Raw genomic sequence first — 26,260 nt, 5'->3', positions numbered from 1 at the left:
CAAAACAAAAACTACAGAACAAGACACAATAGCAATCAAACTTAAAGCAACTTTGTGCTTAGAAGGTGTGTTTGATTGTTGTGGAACTCCAAACTCTGAAGACACAAAGAACTGGATGGAGTGGATGTGGAGAGAATGTTTCCACTAGTGAGAGGGTCCATGACTAGAGGCCATGACCTCAGAATTAAAGGAAGTTTCTATGGGATGTAATGTTAAAATTGTACAAGGCATTGGTGAGGCCAAATCTGGAGTATGGTGTACAATTTTGGTCACCTAATTATAGGAAGGATGTCAACAAAATAGAGAGAGTACAGAGGAGATTTACTAGAATGTTGCCTGGGTTTCAGCAACTAAGTTACAGAGAAAGGTTGAACAAGTTAGGTCTTTATTCTTTGGAGCGCAGAATGTTAAGGGGGGACTTGATATAGGTCTTTAAAATGATGAGAGGGATAGACAGAGTTGACGTGGATAAGGTTTTCCCATTGAGAGTAGGGAAGATTCAAGCAAGAGTTCATGACTTGAGAATTAAGGGGCAGAAGTTTAGGGGTAACATGATGGGGAACTTCTTTACTCAGAGAGTGGTAGCTGTGTGGAATGAGATTCCAGTGGAAGTGGTGGAGGCAGGTTCGATTTTATCATTTAAAAATAAATTGGATAGGTATGTGGATGGGAAAGGAATGGAGGGTTATGGTCTGAGTGCAGGTAGATGGGACTAGGGGAGAATAAGTGTTCGGCACAGACTAGAAGGGCCGAGTTGGCCTGTTTCCGTGCTGTAATTGTTATAAGGTTATATGGTTACATGAGATGAGGAGGAATTTCTTTAATCAGAGGTTGGTGAATCTGTGGAATTCATTAACACAGAAGGCAGTGGGGGCCAAGTCAGTGAATAATTTAAAGGCAGAGATAGATAGATTTTTGATTAGTATGGGTGTCAGGGGTTATGGGGAGAAGGCAGGAGAATGGGATTAAGATAGATCATGCATGATTGAATGGCGAAGTAGACTCGAATGGTCTAATTCTGCTCCTATCACTTACGAACATGAACTGCAGATGCTGCTATCTTGCATAGAGCAGAAAGTGCTGGAGTAACTCAGCGGGTCAGGCAGCTTTTTTGGAAGACATAGACAGATGATATTTCTGGTTTGGACCATTCAGACACAAGGATCTGCAGATCATGTCTTCCAGATGCTGCCTAACCATGAAACATTAAACACATACAGGCATTATACATTCTCCCTGTGACCGCGCTGGATTTCTCCGGGTGCTCCGGTTTGCTCCCACATTCACAAAACGTTGTAGGTTTGTACGTTAATTGGTTTCAGTAAATTGCCCCTAGGTGAAGGCTGTGAAATTGGGAAAACACAGAACTAGTTTCCAGCTGATTAATTGTTGGCGTGGATTCGGTGGGCCAGAGGGCCTGTTTCCACGCTGTATCTTTGAACGAAACAAAATAGTTGTAAATAAGTGGTTAAAGGTCAGCATGGACTCAGTGGGCCGAATGGCCTGCTCCTGTGTTGCATCAAAATGCATTTCGTTGTCTCTGTACTGTACACTGACAATGACAATTAAAATTGAATCTGAATCTGATAGTCATAGAGTCGTACAGCGTGGAAACAGGCCTTTCAGTCCAGCGTGCTCAGACTGGCCAACATGTCCCAGCTACACTCGTTCCACCTGCCTGCATTTGGCCCACAGCCATCCAGACCTGTCCTGTCCGTGCATCCTTCTATGACTCTATGTGGAGCCTGCACCGGAAGGATTAGAGGCTGCTCCATTACAGTGAAGCTTTGCAACAGTGGCTTCTTTTTCACCCTGGCAACCATACATTTCTTCACCCTGGCAATCGTCCATCCTTCGTCATGGCAATCATCCATCTCTCAACCTGGCAGCGATCCATTCTTCAACGTGGCAACCAGCCAACCTGCATGATGGCAACCCACCCACCCTACACTTGGCAAACGCCACTATCATTCCGACAAGACACCATTCTCCTCTGGCAAAGACTCATTATTTTTCAACCCAGCAACCTGTGATTCTTAATCTTTCATCCTAAAACCATCCGCTTTTCACACCAACAGCTCCCTATCAGTCACACCAATGATCACCTATTCTACACCCCAGCTATCTACTATCCAACCTCGGTAATCTTGCATTCAGTGGATTAGTTTATATTTTTGAGGCAGAGATACATAGATTCTTGATAAGTACGGGTGTCAGAGGTTAGACAATAAACAACAGACAATAGGTGCAGGAACAGGCCATTTGGCCCTTCGAGCCAGCACCGTCATTCAATGTGATCATGGCTGATCATTCCCAATCAGTACCCCGTTCCTGCCTTCTCCCCATATCCCCTGACTCTGCTATTTTTAAAAGCACGATCTAGCTCTCTCTTGAAGGTATCCAGAGTTTGTCCAGAGTAGAAGAACCGAGAACCAGAGGACATAGATTTGTGAATGGAGAAAGATTTAATATGAATCTGAGGGGTACCTTTTTCACACAAAAGGGTAGCGGGTGTATGGAACGAGCTGCCAGAGGAGGTAGTTGAGTCAGGGACTATTAGACAGGTGCATGGATGGGACTTAGAGAGGGATGGGCCAAACGTAGACAGGTGGCGCTAGTGTAGCCGGGTCATGCTGGTCGGTGAGGGCAAGCTGGGCCGTTGGACCAGTTTCCACTCTGCATGACTCTATGACACCTGTTGTGAGATAAATGAAACTTTCACTACTCGTAATTAACTTAACTTTATTTAAGCTTTAAGCAACTTATTTCTGCAATACACAAACTCAGAAACGTCTGGCAAACATGGCTGATTCTGCAGGCTTTTCCCGCCCGAAATACTTTGCACATGCGCACACTCCCGAAATGTCCTGCGCATGCGCACTCCGGAAATGTCCCGCGCATGCGCACACTCTAGAAATGTCCTGCGCATGCGCACACACTAGAAGAGCTCCGCACATGCGCACATGCGCCCACTTCATTCTCCCCTCCTATTTATAAGTTGAGACGGTCAGGAGGTTTAATACGTCTTGATGACCGTCGCAGCACTGGAGCCTCAGGAGATACCGGTGTTTCAATAGCCGAGGGTAGATATATTGCTTGGTCATCAACTTCACTCATATTGTTATTTAGATTTTCAATTTTAGAATTTCTTGTAGAAGTTTCCATAGAGGATGCTGGAAGTGTTGGAGGAAATTCCCGATTAGTGTTATCAAGAAGCGACGGAGCTGACAGAGGAAGTTCTCGATTAGTGTTATCAAGAAGTGACGGAGCTGATGGAGAAGATGGACATGGTGCAAGGTCACGAAGTGAGACAGTTGACTGACGTCCATCCCGATACTTGATAGTTGCATAAGAAGGGTTGACATCAGTCAGTTCAACTTCATCAACAAAAGGTTCATTCTTATTTAATCGGACATACCGACGAAGCAACACAGGCCCAGGGCTCGTCAACCATGATGGCAGAGAAGTACCACTAGAAGAACGCCGTTTGAAGTTAAAGAACCGTTCGTGTGGAGTAGTATTGGTAGCAGTTGACAGTAGAGATCTGATGGAGTGTAATGCATCTGGTAGAACACACTCCCACTGCTGATCTGGTATATCATTCGACTTTAAAGCCAGTTTCACTGCTTTCCAAATGATTCCATTATACCTCTCAACCTGACCATTTCCAATAGGATGATATGGTGTTGTTTTACTTGTTGCAATTCCTCTCTTAGAAAGGTAGTCCTTTAAATCTTTTGACATGAATGAGGTGCCCCTATCAGAATGTATGTAACTTGGAAATCCACAGAATGAAAACAGTTGATCTAAACATTTGATAACCATAGCAGCTGAAATATTTGGACAAGGAAAGGCAAATGGAAACCTCGAATATTCGTCAACTAAGGTAAGTATATAAACATTTTGAGAGGAGGATGGTAAAGGCCCTTTGAAGTCAATACTCAAACGTTCCATAGGTTGAGTAGCTTTGATCAATCTTCCTTCTTCAGGACGGAAGAACCTTGGTTTTAATTCAGCACAGATTCTACATGAAGCACACGTCATCTTCACATCTTCTGTAGAGAAAGGTAAATTTTTGGAACAAACATAGTGTAACAAACGAGTGACTCCAGGATGACACAGCCCATTGTGAAGATCAGTGAGTGCAGAAGAATGAACAGAGGCACAAAATGCTCGAGTTAATGTGTCCGGAGCAACATTATCCTTACCAGGGCGGTACTCAATTGAATAACTATATGCAGATAATTCAATCCTCCATTCATGAATTTTACTATTTTTAATCTTCGTTCGTTTCCGATTATCCAGCATAAAAGCCACTGAACGCTGATCTGTTATCAAAGTGAAGTGCTGGCGAGCAAGGAAATGACTCCATTTCCTCACTGCTTCAATAATTGCTGTAGCTTCCTTTTCGACGGATGGGTAGTGCAATTCACTACCTTGGAGAGTACGAGACATGAAAGCCACTGGTCGTCCTCCTTGATTTAATGTAGCTGATACTGCTAAATCAGAGGCATCACATTCAACAACAAAGGGGAGATCCTCATCGATGGCGTGCAATGTCGCAGATTCCAATTGTTTCTTTAAAGAAGTAAAGGCACCAATTGCTGTAGAGTCAAGGGGGAAAGATTTCGCTCTAATCAAAGGTTGAATTTTGTCAGAAAAATTTGGTATCCATTTAGCATAATATGCAAACATCCCAAGAACCCTTCGTAGAGAGTTTAATGTTGCTGGAACAGGTATCTCTTGGAGTGGGCGGAGTCTTTCTGGATCAGGCTTGATTATATCATTTCCAACCCAATAACCAAGAATATTAATTGATGATACTGATGTTATTGACTTAGCCTCATTTAATGTTAGATTTTTAGAATGTACAACATCTAAAAACCGTTGTACATTTTCATCATGTTCAGTTTGGTCTTTTCCTGCAATAGTTATATTATCAAGATAAGGGAAAGTATCTTTAAGGTTTTCCTGTTCAACAAGTTTGTCCATCTCTCTCTGAAAAACAGCCACGCCATTAGTTACCCCAAAAGGAACTCTGCAGTAGTGATATAATTTCCCATTTGCTTCAAACGCAGTGTATTTCTTCACTGATTCCTTCAGAGGAATTTGATAGTAAGCACTTTTTAAGTCAAAAGTAGAGAATATCTTATACTTAGCTAATGTATTGATAATCTCTTCTATTCGAGGTAATGGATATGCATCAAGCTCCGTGAACTGGTTTATAGTTTGAGAGTAATCAATGCAGAGTCTCTTTCTATGTCTCTCCAAGGGGTCCTTAACCACGACAACTTGTGCCCTCCAAGGGGAAGAACTGCGTTCTATAATCCCCTCTTGTAAAAGATTAGTTACTTCTGTGTTGATAAAGTTCCTATCATCTTTACTAAAATGTCTTGATTTTGTAGCAATTGGCTTGCACTTGGAGGATAAATTAGTGAATAATGAAGGACATTCAACAGATGCAGCAGAAAAACCACACAATACGGGTGGCTTTGACAATACAAGATCAGGCATAGTTCCTTCATACATTATTTGAAGTGATCTGTGCAGTTTCTGGAAATCCTGACCTAGAATTATATCGCTACACAAATTTTTCAAAATACCAAGACACACAGATTTATAGCTAGTTTTGTTCAGAATAAAGTCTACAATACAAGATCCTATAATTTGAGTATTGAGAGTTGTCAGAGCCATCGAGATTTCTCTATTTGAAGGAATTATAGTTAGATTTAGTCGGGACACAACTTGTTCACTTATAAAACTTTCTGAACTGCCAGAATCAAGTAATACATTAAGTGTATGGCCATTAATGGATACCGTTGTAGCTGCATGAGACAAGCTCTGAGGAAATGCAGCTGTAATTGCACATAAAGAAGGTGTGTATATGGCAGCAGTCACACTTTTAGTTGTTGCTTTGGACTTGCATACTCTAGAATAATGTCCCTTCTTGCCACAACTATTACAAGTTGCCTCTCGAGCAGGACATGTCTCTCTCTTATGAATATTACCCCCGCAAAAGTAACAGTTCCTTTTTGAATAATTATATGCTGCAGCAAGGGCACCTTTATCAGTAGAAATTGTTTCCGTTTGCTCCATATTAGTACGTGGGTGAAATTCTTTTGTAGTAGTTGCAGCAGAATACACATTAGATGAGCCATAAGCATCTGAATTTTTCTGAGCCAAGTCCAAAGAGTAAGCTTGATTGTAAGCTGACTGTAAATCCAAGGTTTTGTGTTCTAATAGTCTCTGTCGTATTAAAGGCGATGCCAAACCATTGATAAAAGACTCTCGAATAACTTCCTGTCGATATTGATCAGCCGTAACTGCTTTGAAGGCACAGTCTTTACTAAGTCTTTGAAGTTCTTGTAAAAATTCATCAAGTGACTCACCAGGTTTTTGTTTCCGAGTAGCAAGGAGGTGTCGAGAGAATATCACGTTGGGTGTCTTAACGAAGAGTTTGCTTAGTACATCAATAGCAGAATCATAAGTTGTACATTCCTCTATGTAATCATATACATCAGAAGAGACAAAGCTTATTAATGTTTTGAGTTTGTCTGGTGCATCATTGCCGCACTCATCAAAGAAGTTATTTAGTATGCGAAGCCAGTGCTTCCAATTCTTTGCACCAGCAGGTGAGTTGGGATCCAGATCCAAGCGTTGTGGTTTCAGTAGCTTCTCCATCCCAAGTCGGACTGTTTCACTTCTGAAGATAAGTTGCTTAAATTGTTGTGAGATAAATGAAACTTTCAATACTTGTAATTAACTTAACTTTATTTAAGCTTTAAGCAACTTATTTCTGCAATACACAAACTCAGAAACGTCTGGCAAACATGGCTGATTCTGCAGGCTTTTCCCGCCCGAAATACTTTGCACATGCGCACACTCCCGAAATGTCCTGCGCATGCGCACTCCGGAAATGTCCCGCGCATGCGCACACTCTAGAAATGTCCTGCGCATGCGCACACACTAGAAGAGCTCCGCACATGCGCACATGCGCCCACTTCAACACCCATTAATCATTTCAGCAACCACACACACTTGCAAACACTGTTCATTGCCCAATGACTTGCCACACCTCATAGAGCCAGTCATTGAGCTATACTGCTCAGAAATAGGGCCTTTGGCCCAACGTGTCAATGCCGATTAAATTGCCAAAACGCATTGCCCATACACTTGTCTGCCATTATGCCATATCCCGCCAAACATTGCCTAGTCGTGTAACTTTCTCATGTCTTAAATTTCATATTCTTCCCTGTCTCGATCATTTGCTCTGGCAGCTCATTCCATGTATTCACATCTCCCTCGATGTGGAAAATTTGTCCCTCATGTTCCTTTCAAATCTTTTCCCCCCTCACCTCAAGCCCTCTTGTTTTAGACTTCCCTGCACTCTGGGCAAAAAAGGTCCAGCCAATCCAACCTTGTTTCATAACACGTTCTGCCAGACACAGCAGTTTAATAACATCCTTCCCATAGCATGCCGAACAGAACAGTTACAGAACTCCAAATGTGGTCTAATCATTGTTTGTACAATGTAAAATCACCTCCTATTTCGATATTCTGAATAATGAAGGCAATAGACAATAGACAATAGGTGCAGGAGTAGGATATACGCCCTTCGAGACAGCACCCCCATTCAACGTGATCATGGCTGATCATCCCCAATCTGTATCCCGTTCCTGCCCTCTCCCCATATTCCCTGACTCCGCTATTTTTAAGAGCCCTATCTAGCTCTCTCTTAAAAACATCCAGAGAACCCGCCTCCACCGCCCTCTGAGGCAGAGAATTCCACAAATGTGACAAATGCTTCTTTTAACACCTTGTCAACCTCTAATTCAAATGAATAATTTATCCCTTAATCCACCATCCCAGTATTATTTAGACCTACTGCAGTATTATAACCTGTGATCACCAAAAATATATAACCTTCTTCTGGTGTTATCTCTTCAGCATTTTTTTTTTTTTTTTAATATTTATTTTATTATTTTTTCGGCACGGACTAGAAGGGTCGAGATGGCCTGTTTCCGTGCTGTAGTTGTTATATGGTTATATGGTTATTATTAGAAGCAATTATACAAGAATAAAGCAATCGGCATGAGAGTTATACAATTTTCGTACAGCTTCATTTTTAACATTTTATAAATTGATACATAAATCAAGAAAAAGAGAAAAAAGGAAAATGATGAAAAAGAAACGCAAAAAAAGAGAAGAAAAGATCCCTGAACGACCAACGAAGTGCAAGAAGAGAAAAGAGAAAGAACGGGGATATGCCCCACTGTCTCCCTACCCCCCCCCCCCCCCCCCCCCCCCCCCCCCCCCCCCCCCCCACCCCCGGTGATTGTTCAACCATTCTGTTGTTGAAGAAATTCAGTGAAAGGAGACCATGTTTTGGAGAATTGGTCTACTATATTAGCCAAAACATGCCTAATTCTTTCTAAATGTAATTTCAGAAATGTCAGTAATCCACATCTCCACTGTGGGAACTGTTATCTTTTTTCAGAATTTGAGTATGAGTTTTTTCACAGTTATTAAGCCGTAGTCAAGGAAACATCTTCGATATATTGTTAACTTAGAGCAGGCCTCTGACATTCCTAAAATTATTAGTTTTGTATCTGATTCCAGTGTTTTAAATTAAGTGTTTTAGAGAAGATATCGAATATTCCCATCCAGAAGTTTTGTATCTTTATACAGAATACAAAGGAATGGGTTAAGGTAGAGCTCTTCAGCATTTGTTATGGAGGTTTTGATCAGTGTACTTTAGAGTTCATTTTAAGATTATTTTATTTGTTTTTAAATCTTTAAATGGTCTCGCCCCGCCTTACCTCTCTGAGCTGCTTCATCCCAACGATCCTGCTCGGTGCCTCAGGTCAGCTGATCAGCTGCTCCTGGAGGTACCGAGGTCTAAGCAGAAGCTCAGAGGGGATAGGGCCTTCTCTGTTGCTGCTCCGACATTATGGAACACTCTACCTTTGCACATTAGACAGGCCCCTTCACTGTCCATTTTCAAAACTAGTCTTAAAACCCTTTTCTATTCCTTGGCTTTCGACCCTGCATGAGACTTTGCTCCTGTTTTAGTGTTTCTATTGTTTTTTTATTGTTTTTACTGTCTTTTAATGTTTTTATTGTTTTGTTTTATGTTTATGATTAGTCATGTACAGCACTTTGTTGCAACAGTGGTTGTTTTTAAAGTGCTCTATAAATAAAGTTCAGTTCAGTTCAGTTCAGTGCAGCTCAGAAACAGGCCCTTCAGCTATCAGCGTTACAATGGCACAGCTACAGAGTTGCTGCCTTACAGCGTCAGAGACCTGTGTTCGATCCTGACTAAGGGTGTTGTCTATATGGAAGTTGGATGTGCCCCCAATAACCGCGTTGGTTTTCTCTGGGATCTCTGGATTCTTCCCACATTCAAAAGACACACAGATTTGTAGGTAAATTGGCTTGGGGCTTGGTAAAATGGTAAATTGTCCCTAGTGTTTGTAGACTAGTGTTAATATATGTGGATCACTGGTCGGCATGGATTCATTGGGTCGTAGGGCCTATTTCCGACCTGTATCTCTAAATTAAACTAAATCATGTCCATACTAACATACACCCTTTCATACTAATCCCATTTATTCACATTGTAGAACATTACCATACAGCATGGGGAAACAGGCCAATCGGCAGAAAATGATGTCAGATAAAACTCATCTCCTCTGTCTGCACTTGATCATGTTTGACACTGGGGGCCAAAGGGCTTTGTTCTTCTGTACTGTCCTATGTTAGGTGGCTGGCTTAGCTGCCTGGAAATCAGTGTGTGTTTCTTTAATTTGAGATATTAATTTGAGTAAAGGGTGGGATTCATGGTGAAACATTTGGGGAATTGAAAACTATTGAATAGAAACACTTTAATTGCTTTCTGCTAGCAGCATGACATGTGCCGTATGGCTGCTGAGGATTTCTCAATTATTCGGTGAAGCGGTTTCTGTTTTGTTCGCTCGTCAGAGTCAAACAAACTTTAATGCACCTGACCAGAATGAGCATGATGTTTATGAAGGAACTGCAGATGCTAGTTTAAACCAAAAAGACACAAAATGCTGGAGTAACTCAGCAGGACAGGCACCAACTCTGGGGAGAAGAATGGGTTTGTTCCTTCTCTCCAGATATGCTGCCTGTCCTGCTGAGTTACTCCAGTAATTTGTGTTTATGACCAGAATGAGCGCTCTGACCAGTCCTGCTTTTGCTGGCTTTGACTCTCAGCACCAGTCAATGGGGACATTCTGCAGCAGACTGGTCTAAGGACGGAGCAGATGGCCCAGAAACACTGAGCTACACTGCAGTGCACATTGGGACATGGGTCACAGAGGTGAAAGGGAATCTGTGGAATAACTGTGACTGAAACAACTGAGTCCCACAATGGGGGAGGGGAGGATTGACTGACACAGCTTGCTCTGCGATTAAATAAATGGAATTGAAAAGCCCGAATGCATTAATGAGCAAGGTCTCTGCATTGTAAAATATAGAGTGACTGGTAACAATAGAAAAATCTCTTTCTCACACACACATGCATGTACACACGCACACACACACACAGACACATTCAAGCTCATACACACCTTTATATACACATGTATACACACACACACACACACACAAATGCTCCATGACCAGAGGACAGAGGTTTAAAGGTGAAGGGGAAAATATATCATAGAAATCTGAGGAGTAAAGAGCCTCTCCCACTTGCGCGACCTCTACAGGCGACTGCCGGCACCCGTGATGGGTCGCCGAAATTTTCAACATGTTGAAAATTTAGCAGCGGCCAGGAAGACGCTGCTGCTCTTTGGAGACCTCTCACGAGGTTACAGGCGATCCCCGGTGACATGTTGCGGGTCACCTCTCACGACCATACATAGAAACATAGAAAATAGGTGCAAGAGTAGGCCATTCGGCCCTTCGAGCCTGCACCGCCATTCAATATGACATGGCTGATCATCCAAATCAGTATCCCATCCCTGCCTTCTCTCCCCCCTGATCCCTTTAGCCACAAGGGCCACATCTAACTCCCTCTTAAATATAGCCAGTGAACTGGCCTCAACTACCTTCTGTGGCAGTGAATTCCACAGATTCACCACTCTCTGTGTAAAAAATGATTTTCTCATCTCGGTCCTAAAAGACCTCCCTCTTATTCTTAAACTGTGACCCCTAGTTCTGGACTTCCCCAACATCGGCAATAATCTTCCTGCATCTAGGCTGTCCAACCCCTTAAGAATTTTGTAAGTTTCTATAAGATCCCCCCTCAATCTTCTAAATTCTAGCGAGTACAAACCGAGTCTATCCAGTCTTTCTTCATATGAAAGTCCTGCCATCCCAGGAATCAGTCTGGTGAACCTTCTCTGTACTCCCTCTATGGTAATAATGTATTTCCTCAGATTAGGAGACCAAAACTGTACGCAATACTCCAGGTGTGGTTTCACCAAGACCCTGTACAACTACAGTAGAACCTCCCTGCTCCTATACTCAAATCATTTTGCTATGCTCTGATACAGCCTGTATGTTGAACAGGCCCTTAACTTTTTCACACAAAGGGTGGTGGGTGTATGGGACGAACTGCTGGCGGATTTAGTTGAAGCAGGAACTATCGCAATGTTTGAGAAACAGATAGACAGGTAGATGGATAGGACAGGTTTGGAGGGATATGGGCCAAGCGCAGGCAGGTGGACTAATGTTATATGGTTATATGGTTATATATGGTTAATGAGTTGAGACATGTTGGCCAGTGTGGGCAAGTTGAGCCAAAAGGCCACTTTCTCTGACTCAGTATCACTCTCTGACTTCACACACACACACACACACTAGGGGAACACTTAGTGAATTGGGAGGTTTTTACAGATAAAACATGAAAACAAGCTCTACCACTGCTTTGAAACCAGCGACACAAATAAAAAACTGTAGAGACTCAGTCATTGAGAAGTGGCGATCCACTGAGTTCCTTTCTTCCCAGTGAATTTCCTAACAGGATATTAGTTTAGTTTAGAGATACAGCGTTTAAAACAGGCCTTTCTACCCACCGAGTCTATGATCACCCCTGCACAAGTCCTAACCTACATAATTGAGACAATTTACAGAAGCCAATTAACGTACAAACCTGCACATCTTTTGGACAGTGGAAATTGGAGCACCCGGTCAAAGAGAGAAAGTACAATCTCCCTACAAACAGCACCCGTAGTCAGGATCGAACCCAGGTCTCTAGTGCTGTAAGGCAGTAACTACCGCTGTGCCATCGCGCCGCCCTAATAGGATATCAATTGGGCATCCAAAATAGTTGAAGTGAGATTACCCTGATAATGCTTTATAAATGATCGCTTTGCTTACACACTTTCATCTCGTCAAACAACAAGCATTATTTGAGTCGTCTGACCTTGCTGAGAGAACTAATGTGTGTTAACCCATCAATATGACAAACATCACTTGGAAAAGCCCTGATCACAGTCTTTAGTGCCGTTGATTTATACATTATACATTTGTATGAAGGTATGTCACAAGTTGTTAGGGAATGGAAGAGCAACTGTGCTGTGGTCCCCCTGAGGATGAAAAGAGCTTTGTGTGAGTCTCCCCTGCCCTCTTACAAGAAAGATGTGACATATTGATAGCTTAATAGTCTCCCAGGAGGAGCTGTGTTAGGCAAAACATGAAAAGGGATGTGAAAATCATGTCTGACTTTACCAATGAAGGTGATGAAATAAATGCTAGAAATGGGTGGGTGGGGAAGGGGGGGGGGAGATTTTTTGAATTCTCATTCATCAACGTTACTGTAGTTTAGTTTAGTTTATTGTCACGTGTACTGAGGTACAGTGAAAGGCTTTTGTTGCATGCTCATCAGTCAACAGAAAGACAATACATGATTACAACCGAGCCATTTAGAGTGTAGAAATACATGAGAAGATCAAGTTTCAAACAGACAGGACTGTCATATATTGATAGTGGAGCAGCTGGGCTTGTATTCTCCGAAATTTAGAAGGATGAGAGGCAATCTTATTGAAACATTTAAAATATTATTAAGGGTTTGGAGACGATAGAGGCAGGAAACATGTTCCCGATGTTGGGGGAGTCCAGAACCAGAGGCCACAGTTTAAGCATAAGGGGTAAGCCATTTAGAACGGAGATGAGGAACCACTTTTTCACACAGAGAGTTGTGAGTCTGTGGAATTCTCTGCCTCAGAGGGTGGTGGAGGCCAGTTCTCTCGATACTTTCAAGAGAGAGCTAGATAGGGCTCTTAAAGATGGCGGAGTCAGGGGATATGGGAAGAAGGCAGGAACGGGGTATTGATTGTGGATGATCAGCCATGACCACATTGAATGGCGGTGCTGGCTCGAGGGGCCGAATGGCCTACTCTGGCGCCTATTGTCTATTGTCTAGAAGCAGTAGGCACTAAAACACATTATATAAAGCCCTTTGTGCTGTTCTTCTTCTCCACAGAACAAGGAGGTGAAGACTTTGGTGGCACGGTGGCGCAGCGGTAAAGCTGCTGCCTAAAGGGGCTGTCCCACTTGGGTGACCTAATTGGCGAGTTTTAAGGAGAGTTTGAAAAAATGACATGTTGGAGACCTCCTTTGACTATGTAGAAGACCTCCTTCGACCTTCTTCGACCTTCTTCGACTATGTTGAAGACCAGCTTCGACTAGCTACAACTAACTTCAGGAAAATTGGACACCGAATAGTGGAGAGTGAACACGACCTCCTTCGATCTCATTTGACCTCCCTTCAACTATAATGAAGACTATCTACGACTACATTCGATTACATTTAACTACCCTCGTTTACCTACGACTAATATACCGACCTAATACGACCTACTACGACTAAACCTACGAGTAAAAAAAATATAAAAGGGTAGACACACAGCGAATTGTGGACGCAGCCCAGACCATCACACTAACCAATCACCCTTCTATAAACTCCATATACACCTCACACTGCCTCGGCAAGGACAACAGCATAATCAATAATGAGTCGCACCCTGCCACTCCCTCTTCTCCCCTCTCCCCTCAGGCAAAAGGCATACAGGTGTGAAAACGCACACCTCCAGATTCTCAGGGACAGTTTCTTCCCAGCTGTTATCAGATAACTGAATCATCCTACCATACCAGAGAGCAGTGCAGAACTAGTATCTACCTCATTGGTGACCCCCAGATTATCCTTGATCAAACTTTGCTTGTTTAAAGTTGCACTAAGCGTTATTCCCTTATCATGTATCCATACACTGTAAATGGCTCAATTAAATCATGTATTGTCTTTCTGCTGACTGGATGGCATACAACAAAAACATTTCACTGTTCCTCAGTACACGTAGCAAAAAACAAAACTGTAAAGAGAGTCTCTTGTCCAGAGTGTTATTCCTGACCAAATTGGAGAGGCTAGGACTTTAAATTGGGGATAAAAGCTTCAGGGCTGCTGGGAGATTTGGTTAATTTGGAATTGCTCACTGCAGAGCTGGGACAAGTGGCAGAGTGTGTCTAGAGCTTAGATACAATTTGCAGAAAAGAATGAAAACATCTGCAGACCCTGACAATTAGGTGCAAAATGCATAGAATGGATTGGATGGTTGCAAACCAGACATACACCTTGTAAATAATTGTAAATAATGTTGCAGAGTTTGACTTTGCCGAGTGTTGATTGGATGAGGTATTGAGCCTTGTCTGGGTTTCTTGCAGATCAGGGTAAATGTTTCTAAGTTGACTTCCTTGAGAAGTCCGGTTTGAATACAATGTATTGAGCTGTTGTATTATTGGGTTAGGGAAATGCCTGTTATGTATGGGGTTAATCGATGTCTGTAATTGGATTATTAAGAGACCACCACCGTGTGGTTCGGCCCCTCGAGGTCCCGGGACATATAAAAGTCCACTGCCACGAGGTCCCGCGTTGATCTTCTGGGAGAACGCTTGGAACTGCGTGACCTTCTGGAGTGTCTCTGTTTGAGCGAGGCCCAGAGGGCTTGATCAGGCAGATACGAGGATCAAACCCGCGGTGGGATAGGTACAGTAGTTGAACTGTAATTGCGAGTTTGTTAAAATAAAGATTAGCTATTCAAGTGCTTGATTCAGTGATTTTACTGAAACTAAACTGGGGGGGGGGAGCTTAGATACGAGCAATTATCAAGAGTGGGTGAATCGAGAAGCAGAAGACATATGTTCAAGGTGAAGGGGGAAAGATTTAATAAAAATCTGAGGGGTAATATTTTCGAGTAAATGGTTGTGGGTTTATAGAATGAGCTGCCAGAGGGGGTAGTTGAGACAGGTATTATCGCAACGTTTAAGCAACATTTAGACAGGTCCATGGATAGGATAGGTTTAGAGGGATACGGGCCAAACGCAGGATAGGTGGGACTATGGTAGATGGGACATGTGGGCAAGTTGGGCTGAAGGGCCTGTTTCCATGCTGTAAAACTCTATGACTCTAACATGAATTACTCCTGGGGTGCAATGTTTCTAGCTTTGTTCCACATGGAAAATGTTATAAGCATTATGTTCTTATGTTGTGTTAACATTTTTGTTCTATAAATAGGATTTCACTCAAAAATCTAACCGTGGATCAATCACGAGATGTCAGAAAGGAATAGGGAGCATCGCAGTGAATCAATTATTTTCCCGCATGCACGTCAGACCAGGAGACAGCCTACAGGGTGAATCAGAGCATGGAAGAGTGAAACTACAGTTGTCAGACTGAGTAATAAAGTGTTAAATAAAAAGTGGTCATGTTTGAGTGAATCTCGATCAATCAAATATAATCATGAGAGGTTGGAGATCTATAAATGTCTTGAGGAATTAAATGAGCTTGCTGTCACTAACAGAGACTGTAAGAGAGAAAATTACCATTAAGTCAAGGGTTCTAATGAAAGACAGAACTGTTCTCTTCTTTGATGAGATTAAGGGCCATGTAACGTAGCTTTTCTTCTCATTCCACCATTCTGATGCAGCAATCAATGACATTAAACTGCAGCCGTAAAATATGGGTCTGAAATTTCTCCTGTTGATCAGTTGAACAGAAATGCTGCAAGTTCTGTTCCGATGGATTTCTTTCCTGGCCACTTTTTCTTTATTATAATCGTTCACAGTTCTACCGACCGACGAGTGTTTTGGGCGGGTTCCCCGTCCTACCAACTGCGATTCTTCAGGCAGGCATACTGGGCGAGCCCTCCTCCGAGGTCGGTCCATGGCAGGTAAGTTGGGCCAGCTTCCCGGGAACGTCCAGGACAAGGAATGCTGTTGTCCCCGCAGAGGAACACAACGAGGATCTGGAGTTGGTATTGAACCAAATGGTGATTGCAGGAACGGGGCGGAGGTCTGACCTCCAGCCTGCGTCCAGCTTTCGTGCCACCGATCCTCCAGTGGGCACTGAAGAGGTCAAATATCAGCAAAAGTTAGATGAATTAGAAGACTGAATAGTCATGTATAAACACAGGAGAATATCTAACGAGGCACAGTGACCCAGCTGGTGGAGCTGCTGTCTCATGGTGCCACACACCCGGGTCCAATCCGGGACCTCGGGTGCTGTCTGCGTCTGGAGTTTGCATGTTCTCACTGTGACTGCATGGATTTCCATCGGGTGCTCTGGTTTCCTCCTACATCCCATAGATGCGTGGATTTGTTCAGCAGAGATTCACTTGCACCTGCTCCAACCTCATCTACACTATCAATTTTTCAGGATGTGGACTCTTATACATCGGCGAGACCAAAAGTAGACTGGGCGGTCGTATTGCTCAGATCTCCCAGTTGCTGAACACTTTAATTCTCCTTCCCATTCCCACACTGACCTTACTTTCCGAGGTCTCCTCCATTGTCAGAGTGAGGCTAAACGCAAATTGGAGGAACAGCATCTCATATTTCGCTTGGGCAGCTTGGAGCCCAGTGGTATGAATATTGATTTCTCTAACTTCAAGTAACCCTGCTATTCCCTCTCTCTCCATTCCTCCCACACCCAAGTCGCATTAGCTTCTCGTTTTCACCCAACAAACAGCTAACAATGGCCCGTTTCCTTTATCATTGTTACTTTTTTGAATATCTTCCATTCATTGTTCTTTATCTCTCTACATTGTTATCTCTCCTATTCTCTCTCGTTTGCCCTTCCTTCCCCAAAAGACCTGACTGTTCTGAAGATGGTAGGCGGCGCGGCTCTCGACCTGTCCCAAAACGTTGCCCATTTTTTGAATCTCCCCTGCACTGGAGACCTCCCGGGTCTCAGGTGTCGATGAGGCTGCCTGCCTCCAACAGGAACTGAGTCAGGTGTCGACTGTAGATGACCGGATGTGGAGCATGTGCTGCTGCTGTCGTTGCTGCTGCTTTAATATAGTGACCTCACCACTACTAACCACTCCCCCGCGGACTATCAGAAGTATAACCACCCGGCGTGCAACCGCTCAATCGCCATCCCTATGACTTTGACTCTGACATCGGGGGGGGGGAGAGTGCAGTGGAGAGATAAGTTTATTTGGCCTTCCATCACAGCTATGTGATGGATGTTTATGTTAAATGTAATTATTGTTGTGTCTGGGGTCTATTTGTGTGTAATGTATGGCTGCAGAAACGGCATTTCGTTTGGAACTCCAGGGGTCCAAATGACAATTAAATTGACTCTGACTCTGACTCTGACTCTGACTCTGACTGACTCTGACTCTGACTCCATTGATCTCTCTCTAGCTCCTGTGACAGACCATGTAGAGCTAGGGCAGTAACGTTTGTGTATTATCAATAAATAGTAGTAAAGACACAGTGTGTTGATGACTCCTCTTCACAGTTACTCCAGCTTTTTGTGTTGATCTTTGATTAATTGGTTAATTGGACGTTGTTAAATAGCCCCTAGTGTGCAGGAAGGTGATGTGGAAGTGGGATAACTACGAACAAGTATGAATGAGTGATCGACGATCGGTGTGGACTTCGGGGACTGTTTCTATGTTGTATCCTTCAGTCAATCAGTCGAGAGGAGATTGTAGAGAGCTTTCACCTATGCTAGGAGGCATGAATGAGCAGTGTGGTCCTGTTGAAAGATGCACAATGCAGGATCCGCGCCAGAGGAGCCAGAACAGAAGCCTTCAATGTTTAAAGTTGCTGTTGGCATTCGCCTCGGGTGAATGCTGGTCCCAGCTGCATGTAAGTTTGAGGAGGAGACGTGTGTCTGCAGCTGAACTTTGCATTTGTGTGAGCTGCATACATATGTATTCAGCCGGTCTGCCACAGTACACTTACACTGACAGCGAAAAAGCAATTGGTCTAGTCTGAGAAGTGATTTCCGGCTGCAGTTGGAGCTGGAAGGTGGCATATTCATGCTTGTTGCAAAGCCAAGCGTGGCTTTGAGGAGTGAAACATCATTCACTTTGCACCTCAGCTTCATCAAATGCAATGCATTTTCCATTCCATCTCCCACTGTCCCCTGGCTGTGTTTGCCAACTAAAGTACCAACCGGTCATGAGTGATAGAGTAGAATTAGACCATTCGGCCCATCAAGTCTACTCCGCCATTCAAGCACGGCTGATCTATCTCTCGCTCCGAACCCCAATTCTCCTGCCTTCTCCCCATAACCCCTGACACCTGTACAAATCAAGAATCTATCTATCTCTGCCTTAAAAATAGCCACTGACTTGGCCTCCACAGCCTCTGTGGCAAAGAATTCCATACATTCACCACCCTCTGACCAAAGGAATTTTTCCTCATCTCCTTCCGAAAAGAACGTCCTTTAATTCTGAGGCTACGAACTCTGGTCCTAGACTCTCCCACTAGTGGAAACATCCTCTCCCCATCCACGCTGCCCCGGCAAGGCCAGTAGTATAATCAAGGAAGGGTCACACCCTGGCCACTCCCTCTTATCCCCTCTCCCATTGGGCAAAAGGCAAAATGCACAGCTCCAGATTCAGAGACAATTTCTTCCCAGCTGCTATCAGTCCACTGAATCATCCTACCAACAACTTGAGAGCAGACCTGAGCTGCTACCTACTTCATTGGAGATGCTTGAAACTTAGAAACATAGAAACATAGAAAATAGGTGCAGGAGTAGGCCATTCGGCCCTTCGAGTATGCACCGCCATTCAATATGATCATGGCTGATCATCCAACTCAGTATCCCATCCCTGCCTTCTCTCCATACCCCCTGATCCCTTTAGCCACAAGGGCCACATCAAACTCCCTCTTAAATATAGCCAATGAACTGGCCTCAACTACCTTCTGTGGCAGAAAATTTCATAGATTCACCACCATTGTGTGAAAAATGTTTTTCTTATCTCGGTCCTAAAATACTTCCCTCTTATCCTTAAACTGTGACCCCTAGTTCTGGACTTCCCTAACATCGGGAATAATCTTCATGCATCTAGCCTGTCCAACCCCTTAAGAATTTTGTAAGTTACTATAAGATCCCCCCTCAATCTTCTAAATTCTAGTGAGTACAAGCCAAGTCTATCTAGTCTTTCTTCATATGAAAGTCCTAACATCCCAGGAATCAGTCTGGTGAACCTTCTCTGTACTCCCTCTATGGCAAGAATGGACTATCTTTGGACTATCTTTAATCGGACTTCATCCTGCATTGAACGTTATTCCCTTTATCATGTATCTGTACACTGTGGATAGCTCGATTGTAATAATTTATTGTCTTTTCGATGACTGTTAAGCATGCGACAAAAGCTTTTCACTGTACCTCAGTACACGTGGCAATAAACTAAAAGCAAACTCAGATGTGAACCGCGTTCCTCTGTCCTCTGTAAATTGCACTGAAGATGTCAAGACTTATTCCATGAAGGGTCCCAACCTGAAATATCATCTGTCCGCTCCCTCCAAAGAAATTGTAGAGAAACAGTGTGAAAGTAGGCCCTTCGGCCCACCAAGTCCGCGTTGACCAAGGATCACCTGCACACAACACACCATGGGCTACTTTACAGAGGCCAATTAGTCTAGAAACCTGCATGTGTTTAAAATGTGGAAGAAACCAGTGCACCCGGAGAAAACCCATATGGTCATAAGGAGGACGTGCAAACTCCATACAGACAGCACGTGTTATCAGGATCGAACACGGGTCTCTGGTGTGGTAAAGCAGCAAATCTATCGCTGTACCACTGTGCCGCCGACAAGAGAGTTCACTGCAGTGACCTCTCCCCGATATCTATTACTGCAATAGGGCGGCACGGTGGCGCAGCAGTTGAACTATTGCACCAGAGATCCGGGTTTGATCCTGACTACGGGTGCTTATCTATACGGAGTTTGTACGTTCTCCCCATAACCTGCATGGGTTTTCTGCGAGATCTTCCTTTTCCTAACACACTCCAAAGCCGTACACTTTTGTAGGTTAATTGACTTGGTATCAATGTAAAATTGTCCCTAGCATGTGTAGGATAGTGTAAATGCGCAAGGATCTCTGGTCAGCACGGACTCGGTGGGCCGAAGAGCCTGTTTCCATGCTGTATCCCTAAACTGAAAATCGGTCATTCATGCTGATTCATGGAACTGCAGATACATGAATCTTGAGGAAAGCACAAAGTGCTGGAATAATTCAGAGGGTCAGGCAGCATTGGTTGAGGGAGTTGATAGGTGACTTTCAGGACGGGACCCTTTATCAGACTGATTGTATTATGTGGGAGAGAGCTGGACAAGAGGGGTGGGGGGCAGGACGAAGCCAGGCAAGTCCCCAATATCCAGCTATCATTTGCCAGGCTCGGCCCTACCCCCACCTCTTTCTCCCCTCCCCCCCACCCCCTCCCCTGCTGCAATCAGTCTGAAGGGTCCTGAGGTGGAAGTGTCACCTCTCTCTGTGTCCTCCACAGATTCTGCCTAATCTGTTGAGATACTCCAGCACTGAGTGTTTCTGCTCAGTAATTTATGCCATTGTATGCAGACATTGATGTAGGTCATGCTTAAGAAGGAACAGCAGATGCTGGAAAATCGAAGGCTGACAAAAAATCGAAGGCTGGAGAAACTCAGCAGGTGAGGCAGCATCTATGGAGCGAAGGAAATAGGCAACATTTCCGACCAAAACCCTTCTTCATACTTGATGTAGGTCATGTTCATAGATGATAGGAGTAGAATTAGGCCATTTGGCCCATCAAGTCTACTGCCATTTAATCAAGGCTGATCTATCTCTCCCTCCTAACCCCATTTTTCCTGCGTTCTCCATATAACCTCTGACACCCGTACTAATCAAGAATCTATCTATTTCTGCCTTAAACATATCCATTGATTTGGCCTCCACAGCCGTCTTTGGCGAACAATTCCACACATTCACCACTATCTGACAAATGAAATTCCTTCATCTCCTTCCTAAAGGAATGCCCTTTAATTCTGAGGCTATGAGGCCAATAGACTATTACATCTCTTTCCAGCATAAATAGCATTACAAAAAGCAACTGGTTTCTCATGAAATGCCTTCCTAGCATGAGTAATTTCACTCTCTCAGAGGGTCATACTCCAAGGAAACAAGTCCTTCAGCCGAACCCGCCATGCCAACCAAGATGCCCCATCTAAGATGGTTCAATTTGCCCATGTTTGGCCCATATCCCTCTTAACCTTTCATATCCACATACTTTTCTAAGTGTCTTTTAAATGCTGACATGTCCCAAACATCCCTTCATCTCCACAATCCCGTCCAGCAGAAGATACAGAATCCTGAAAGCATGCACCAGAAATAGCTTTTCTCTTCTCTGTTATTCAGATTCAGGGACAGTTTCTTCCCAGCTGTTATCAGACAACAAAATCATCCTACCACATCCAGAGAGCAGTCCTGAACTACTGTCTATCTCTTTGGTGACCCTCGGACAATCCTTGATCGGACTATGCTGGCTTTACCTTGCGCTAACCGTTATTCCCTTATCATGTTGTTGTACGTCCTTCGTAGTCGACTTCAGTGTTTTTGTTTGTGGGTCTGGAGGTGACTGGTGAGACCAATCCGGGCCCGGAAGGCTCGCCCGCATATGGGACACAGTCGGGTGGGTGCTGCAGTAGAAGTTGAAGTGGCTTGAGTCTAGCGCACAACGCGTTTTCTCTGAGCTTCTGCGGTGCGCTTCTTCTCAGCTGCGCGCGCTCCTGTGGTGATCTTGCTTCGCCCAGTTGGACGGTACGGGTCCTGAAGTCATGACTTGTGCTTGACTTGGATTAAAGTGAGGGGGAATTGCGCAAATCGTCAGCCGGACTCTCTCATTCCGGCCTATCGGGATCCAGTGGCAAGACATAGTCAAGGCATGTATCTATACTGTGAATGGCTCAATGGTAATCATGTATTGTCTTTCTGCTGACTGGATAGCACACCACAAACGCTTTTCACTGTACCTTGGCACACGTAACATTAAACAAAACTGTAAACTGTATCCGCCTTCTGAACGGTTCTTCCACAATATTAGGGTAATGCCTTTTTGATCCATGTACCTGTCTGAGTTCTCGTTTAGTTTACCTGCACTTTGGGGTGCTCAGAGATTGTGGAAAAGAATGAATGCAGATGGAAATTGATTCTCTTTTTCACAACCTGCGTGGGTTTTCTCCGAGATCTTCGGTTTTCTCCCACAGTCCAAAGGCGTACATGTTTGGAGGTTAATTGGCTTGGTGTAAATGTAAATTGTCCCTAGTGTGTGCAGGATGGTGTTTGTGTGCGGGGATCGCTGGTTTGTTGCGGAGTCGGTGGGCCGAAGGGCCTGTTTCTGTGCTGTATCTCTAAACTAAACTAAACTTAACTAAACCAGCTGCTAAAGTAGATCCTCGTGCAGTTAGTCAGGGCTGGCTTTGAATCCTGATGCCAAAAGTTAATGCAAACATTGCAACACTTATTGAAATGTAGCGCCATTGGCAGATTATTGGAAGTTCAGGCTTTGTCCTTCAGAGCAAAGTAACTGTCGGCTTTGGTGACGCTTCTCCCTTTGATTCTGTAGCAGCATATCTCAGATGCCTATAAATAACACCTCCTTGTTGCTAGAATCATTTAAATAATGTTGCTTAGATTTTGTCACATATGAGCTATTGTGGCTCGAGGAGAGAAGAAAATAAAATCCCAGTGGCAGCGGAGTGGAATGAAATATGAGGGAACGTTAATTTCCTCAAGTTAATATGCCTCATGCAGATTATAATGAGGTCACTGCTATTGTTAAATATGTTTATTTGGCCTGTCATACAAGCACATTAATAAAAATGTAGCATCATTGCTAATGAAGCGTGCACAGATGAACACATTATTAAGAAAGGAATAGGCAACAACCCATGGTTGTGGAGCTTGCGAGAAGTGACAGGCATTCTTTAGCACTTTAGCACTACATTTAACCATTACTTACCCCGGAAACAATCAGCTCCCCTCCCAGGTTTTGGACTTCTGCCTTCACTTTGCTGCAGATGTTGAGTTGGTGGCAGTAGAGTGCGATACGTTGCAAATAGGCCAACAGATCCTGCTTACAAGCCGAATCGGGACACTGCAAGAAATCAACCAAGGTGTCACATTAGAGTCCGCAGATGCCGAAATCCTGAGCAAAAAAAAAAAAAAAAACTGCTAGAGGAACTCAACGGATTAAGAAAGAGAGTTAAGAGTCTTTTATTGTCATACTAGACCAAGTGCGGATCCGTTGGGTCCCCGTCACCCAACGCAATATTCCACCACTCACCCATAGCCCCAACTGTGTGGGCGAGGCTGACAGTTTCCCGTTGTGACGCCAGAGATCCCCGACAAGTGGGAACAAGACGGCCGGCAAGTGGGAACGTGACTGCCAGGTTTACTAAAGTTTAAAAAGTCAATAACTTGTAAAATATAACATCAATCTGAACGAAATTTGCTAGTTCACATCGCAGGTCAATGGTTAGTAAGGTGGACCTAAAAATGTTGTGCTATCGTGTACTGTTTTGCGGAGTTTCGGGAACAAACAAACAAACAAACAAACAAGATGAAAATGTTGGTAATGTACTAGATCAAGTGCAGCCCCATTGGGTTGCTCCCCCAATACACCCATTCCCTACCCATAGCCCCCACGGGAGGCGTGGTCCTCCAACTCAAGCCGTTCCCGAACGTAAGATTCCAGCACTCCCCTTGCCTCTCAGCAGTGGTCTTAAAATAAAATTCCAATTGCACTTGCCCTGCATGTTGCAATAGCAATTCACCCTCCCCCTGCTAGCTTATCTATTGTGACGTTATCAGTTGAGGCTGCCATTGTAGCATCATCAGTTTAAGCTGGTCGGTTTGAAATTCAAGGTATTTTGATTTTTTTAAAACTCAGTAATGTCGAGAAATAAAACATAAAATGTTCAGTGAAACTGGTCTCTGCCTAGCGGGGAAAAATGTTAATCAGAATATGTAAAAATCTTGTGAAAGCTGGCATTTTTAAAGCTTAATCGTGAATATAGGATGAAATCATCATTGAGGCTGATCTCTGCTAGCTGAACTATTGTGACGTCATCAGTTGAAGCTGCTGGTTTTATTTTCAGTCTTTTGACATTTTTAGATATTTAATCAGTAATGAGTTGAGAATAGGTCGAGAAATAAAATGTTCAGATAAGGTGTTCTCGACCTCGACGGGAAAAATGTCAATTGGAATATGCAAAAAATGTAATCGTTATTGGGTAGTGTTTTTTCCAAGATGTAAAGACAACCACATACACATACACACACACATATACACACGTACCAGATCAGACTTTTAATAAGTATATGATGATAGATAGCTAGACGTACCAAAACGGAACAATGAAGGTCATAAGGTCATATGGACTAGGAGTAGAATTAGGCCATTTGGCCCATCAAGCCTACTCCACCATTCAATTATGGCTGATCGATCTCTCCCACCTAACCCCATTCTCCTGTCTTCTCCACACAACCTCTGACACCTGTACTAATCAAGAAGCTATCTATCTCTGCCTTAAAAGTATCCACTGATTTGGCTTCCACAGCCTTCTGTAGCAAAGAATTCTACAGGTTCACCACCCTCTGACTAAATAATTTTCTCATCATCTCCTTCCTAAAAGAATGTCCTTTAAATCTGAGGCTCTGACCTCTACTCCTGGACTATCCCACTAGTGAGCTTAATATCTGTAGTTGGTAAGTTACGGGAGAGTATTCTGAGGGATAGGTTATACAAGCATTTGGATGGACAATGGCTGATTAGGGATAGTCAGCATTGTTTTGTATGTGGGAGGTCATGTCTCACAAATCTGATTGATTTTTTTGAAGGCATGATCAAAATATTGAAGAGGGCAGAGCTGTAGATGTTGTGTACATGGACTTCAGTAAGGCGTCCGACAAGATTCCGCATGGTAGGCTGCTCTGGAAGGATAGATCGCATGGGATCCAATGAGAGATAGCTGAATGGATAGCAAATTGGCTCCATAGAAGGAAGCAGAGGGTGATGGTGGAAGGTTGTTTCTCAGATTGGAGGCCTGTGACTAGTGGTATGCCTCAGGGTTTGCTGCAAGGCCCATTACTGTTTGTCATTTACATCAATGATTTGGATGAGAACATACAGGGCAAGATTAGCAAGTTTGCTGATGATACAAAAGTGAGTGGTTTTGCAGATAATGAAGATGGTTATGAAAGATTGCGTCAGGATCTGGATCGATTGGCCAGGTGGGCAGATGAATGGTTGATGGAATTTAATATAGAAAACTGTGAGGTGGTGTATTTTGCGACGTCAAACAAGGGCAGGGCGTACACAGTAAATGGTAGGCCTCCGGGTAGTGTTGTAGAGCAGAGGGACCTAGGACTGCAGGTGCATGGTTCCTTGAAGGTCGAGTCGCAGGTAGATAAGATGGTCAAAAAGGTTTTTGGCACTTTGGCCTTCATCAGTCAGCGTATTGAGTATAGAAGTTGGGAGGTCATGTTGCAGTTGTATAAGACGTTGGTGAGACCGCATTTAGAATATTGTGTTCAGTTATGGGCACCATGTTATAGGAAAGATATTGTCAAGCTTGAAAGGGTTCAGAAAAGATTTACAAGGATGTTGCCAGGACTAGAGGGTGTGAGTTATAGGGAGAGGTTGAGAAGGCTGGGTCTCTATTCCATGGAGCACAGGAGGATGAGGGGAGATCTTATTGAGGTATACAAAATCATGAGAGGAATAGATCGGGTTGATGCAGTCTTTTGCCCAGAGTAGGGGAATCGAGGACCAGAGGACAGGTTCAAGGTGAAGGAGAAAAGATTTAATATGAATCCGAGGGGTAGTTTTTTCACACAAAGGTTGGTGTATTGTGGGTGGGAATTTGAAAGGTAACTTCTTTACACAAAGGGTGGTGGGTGTATGGAACAAGATGTCAGAGGAGGTAGTTGAGGCAGGGACTATCCCAACATTTAAGA

The 26,260-nt window shown here is 43.6% G+C and overlaps 1 protein-coding gene across 2 annotated transcripts in view; it reads right to left on the bottom strand.

Annotated features, from left to right (window-relative positions):
- Positions 1-26,260, bottom strand: part of ctnna2 (catenin (cadherin-associated protein), alpha 2) — a 1,403,856-nt gene that overhangs the window by 18,254 nt on the left and 1,359,342 nt on the right. For both annotated transcript variants that reach the window (XM_055644902.1, XM_055644985.1), the window contains exon 17: positions 23,262-23,396. In XM_055644902.1, coding sequence (XP_055500877.1) covers positions 23,262-23,396 — 135 coding nt within the window. The remainder of the gene's footprint in view (positions 1-23,261; positions 23,397-26,260) is intronic.

This window comes from Leucoraja erinacea, chromosome 1, assembly GCF_028641065.1.
Source record: "Leucoraja erinacea ecotype New England chromosome 1, Leri_hhj_1, whole genome shotgun sequence".
NCBI lineage: Eukaryota > Metazoa > Chordata > Chondrichthyes > Rajiformes > Rajidae > Leucoraja > Leucoraja erinaceus.
Note: the sequence above shows the minus strand (reverse complement) of the source record. Positions and strands in the feature narration are given on the sequence as shown.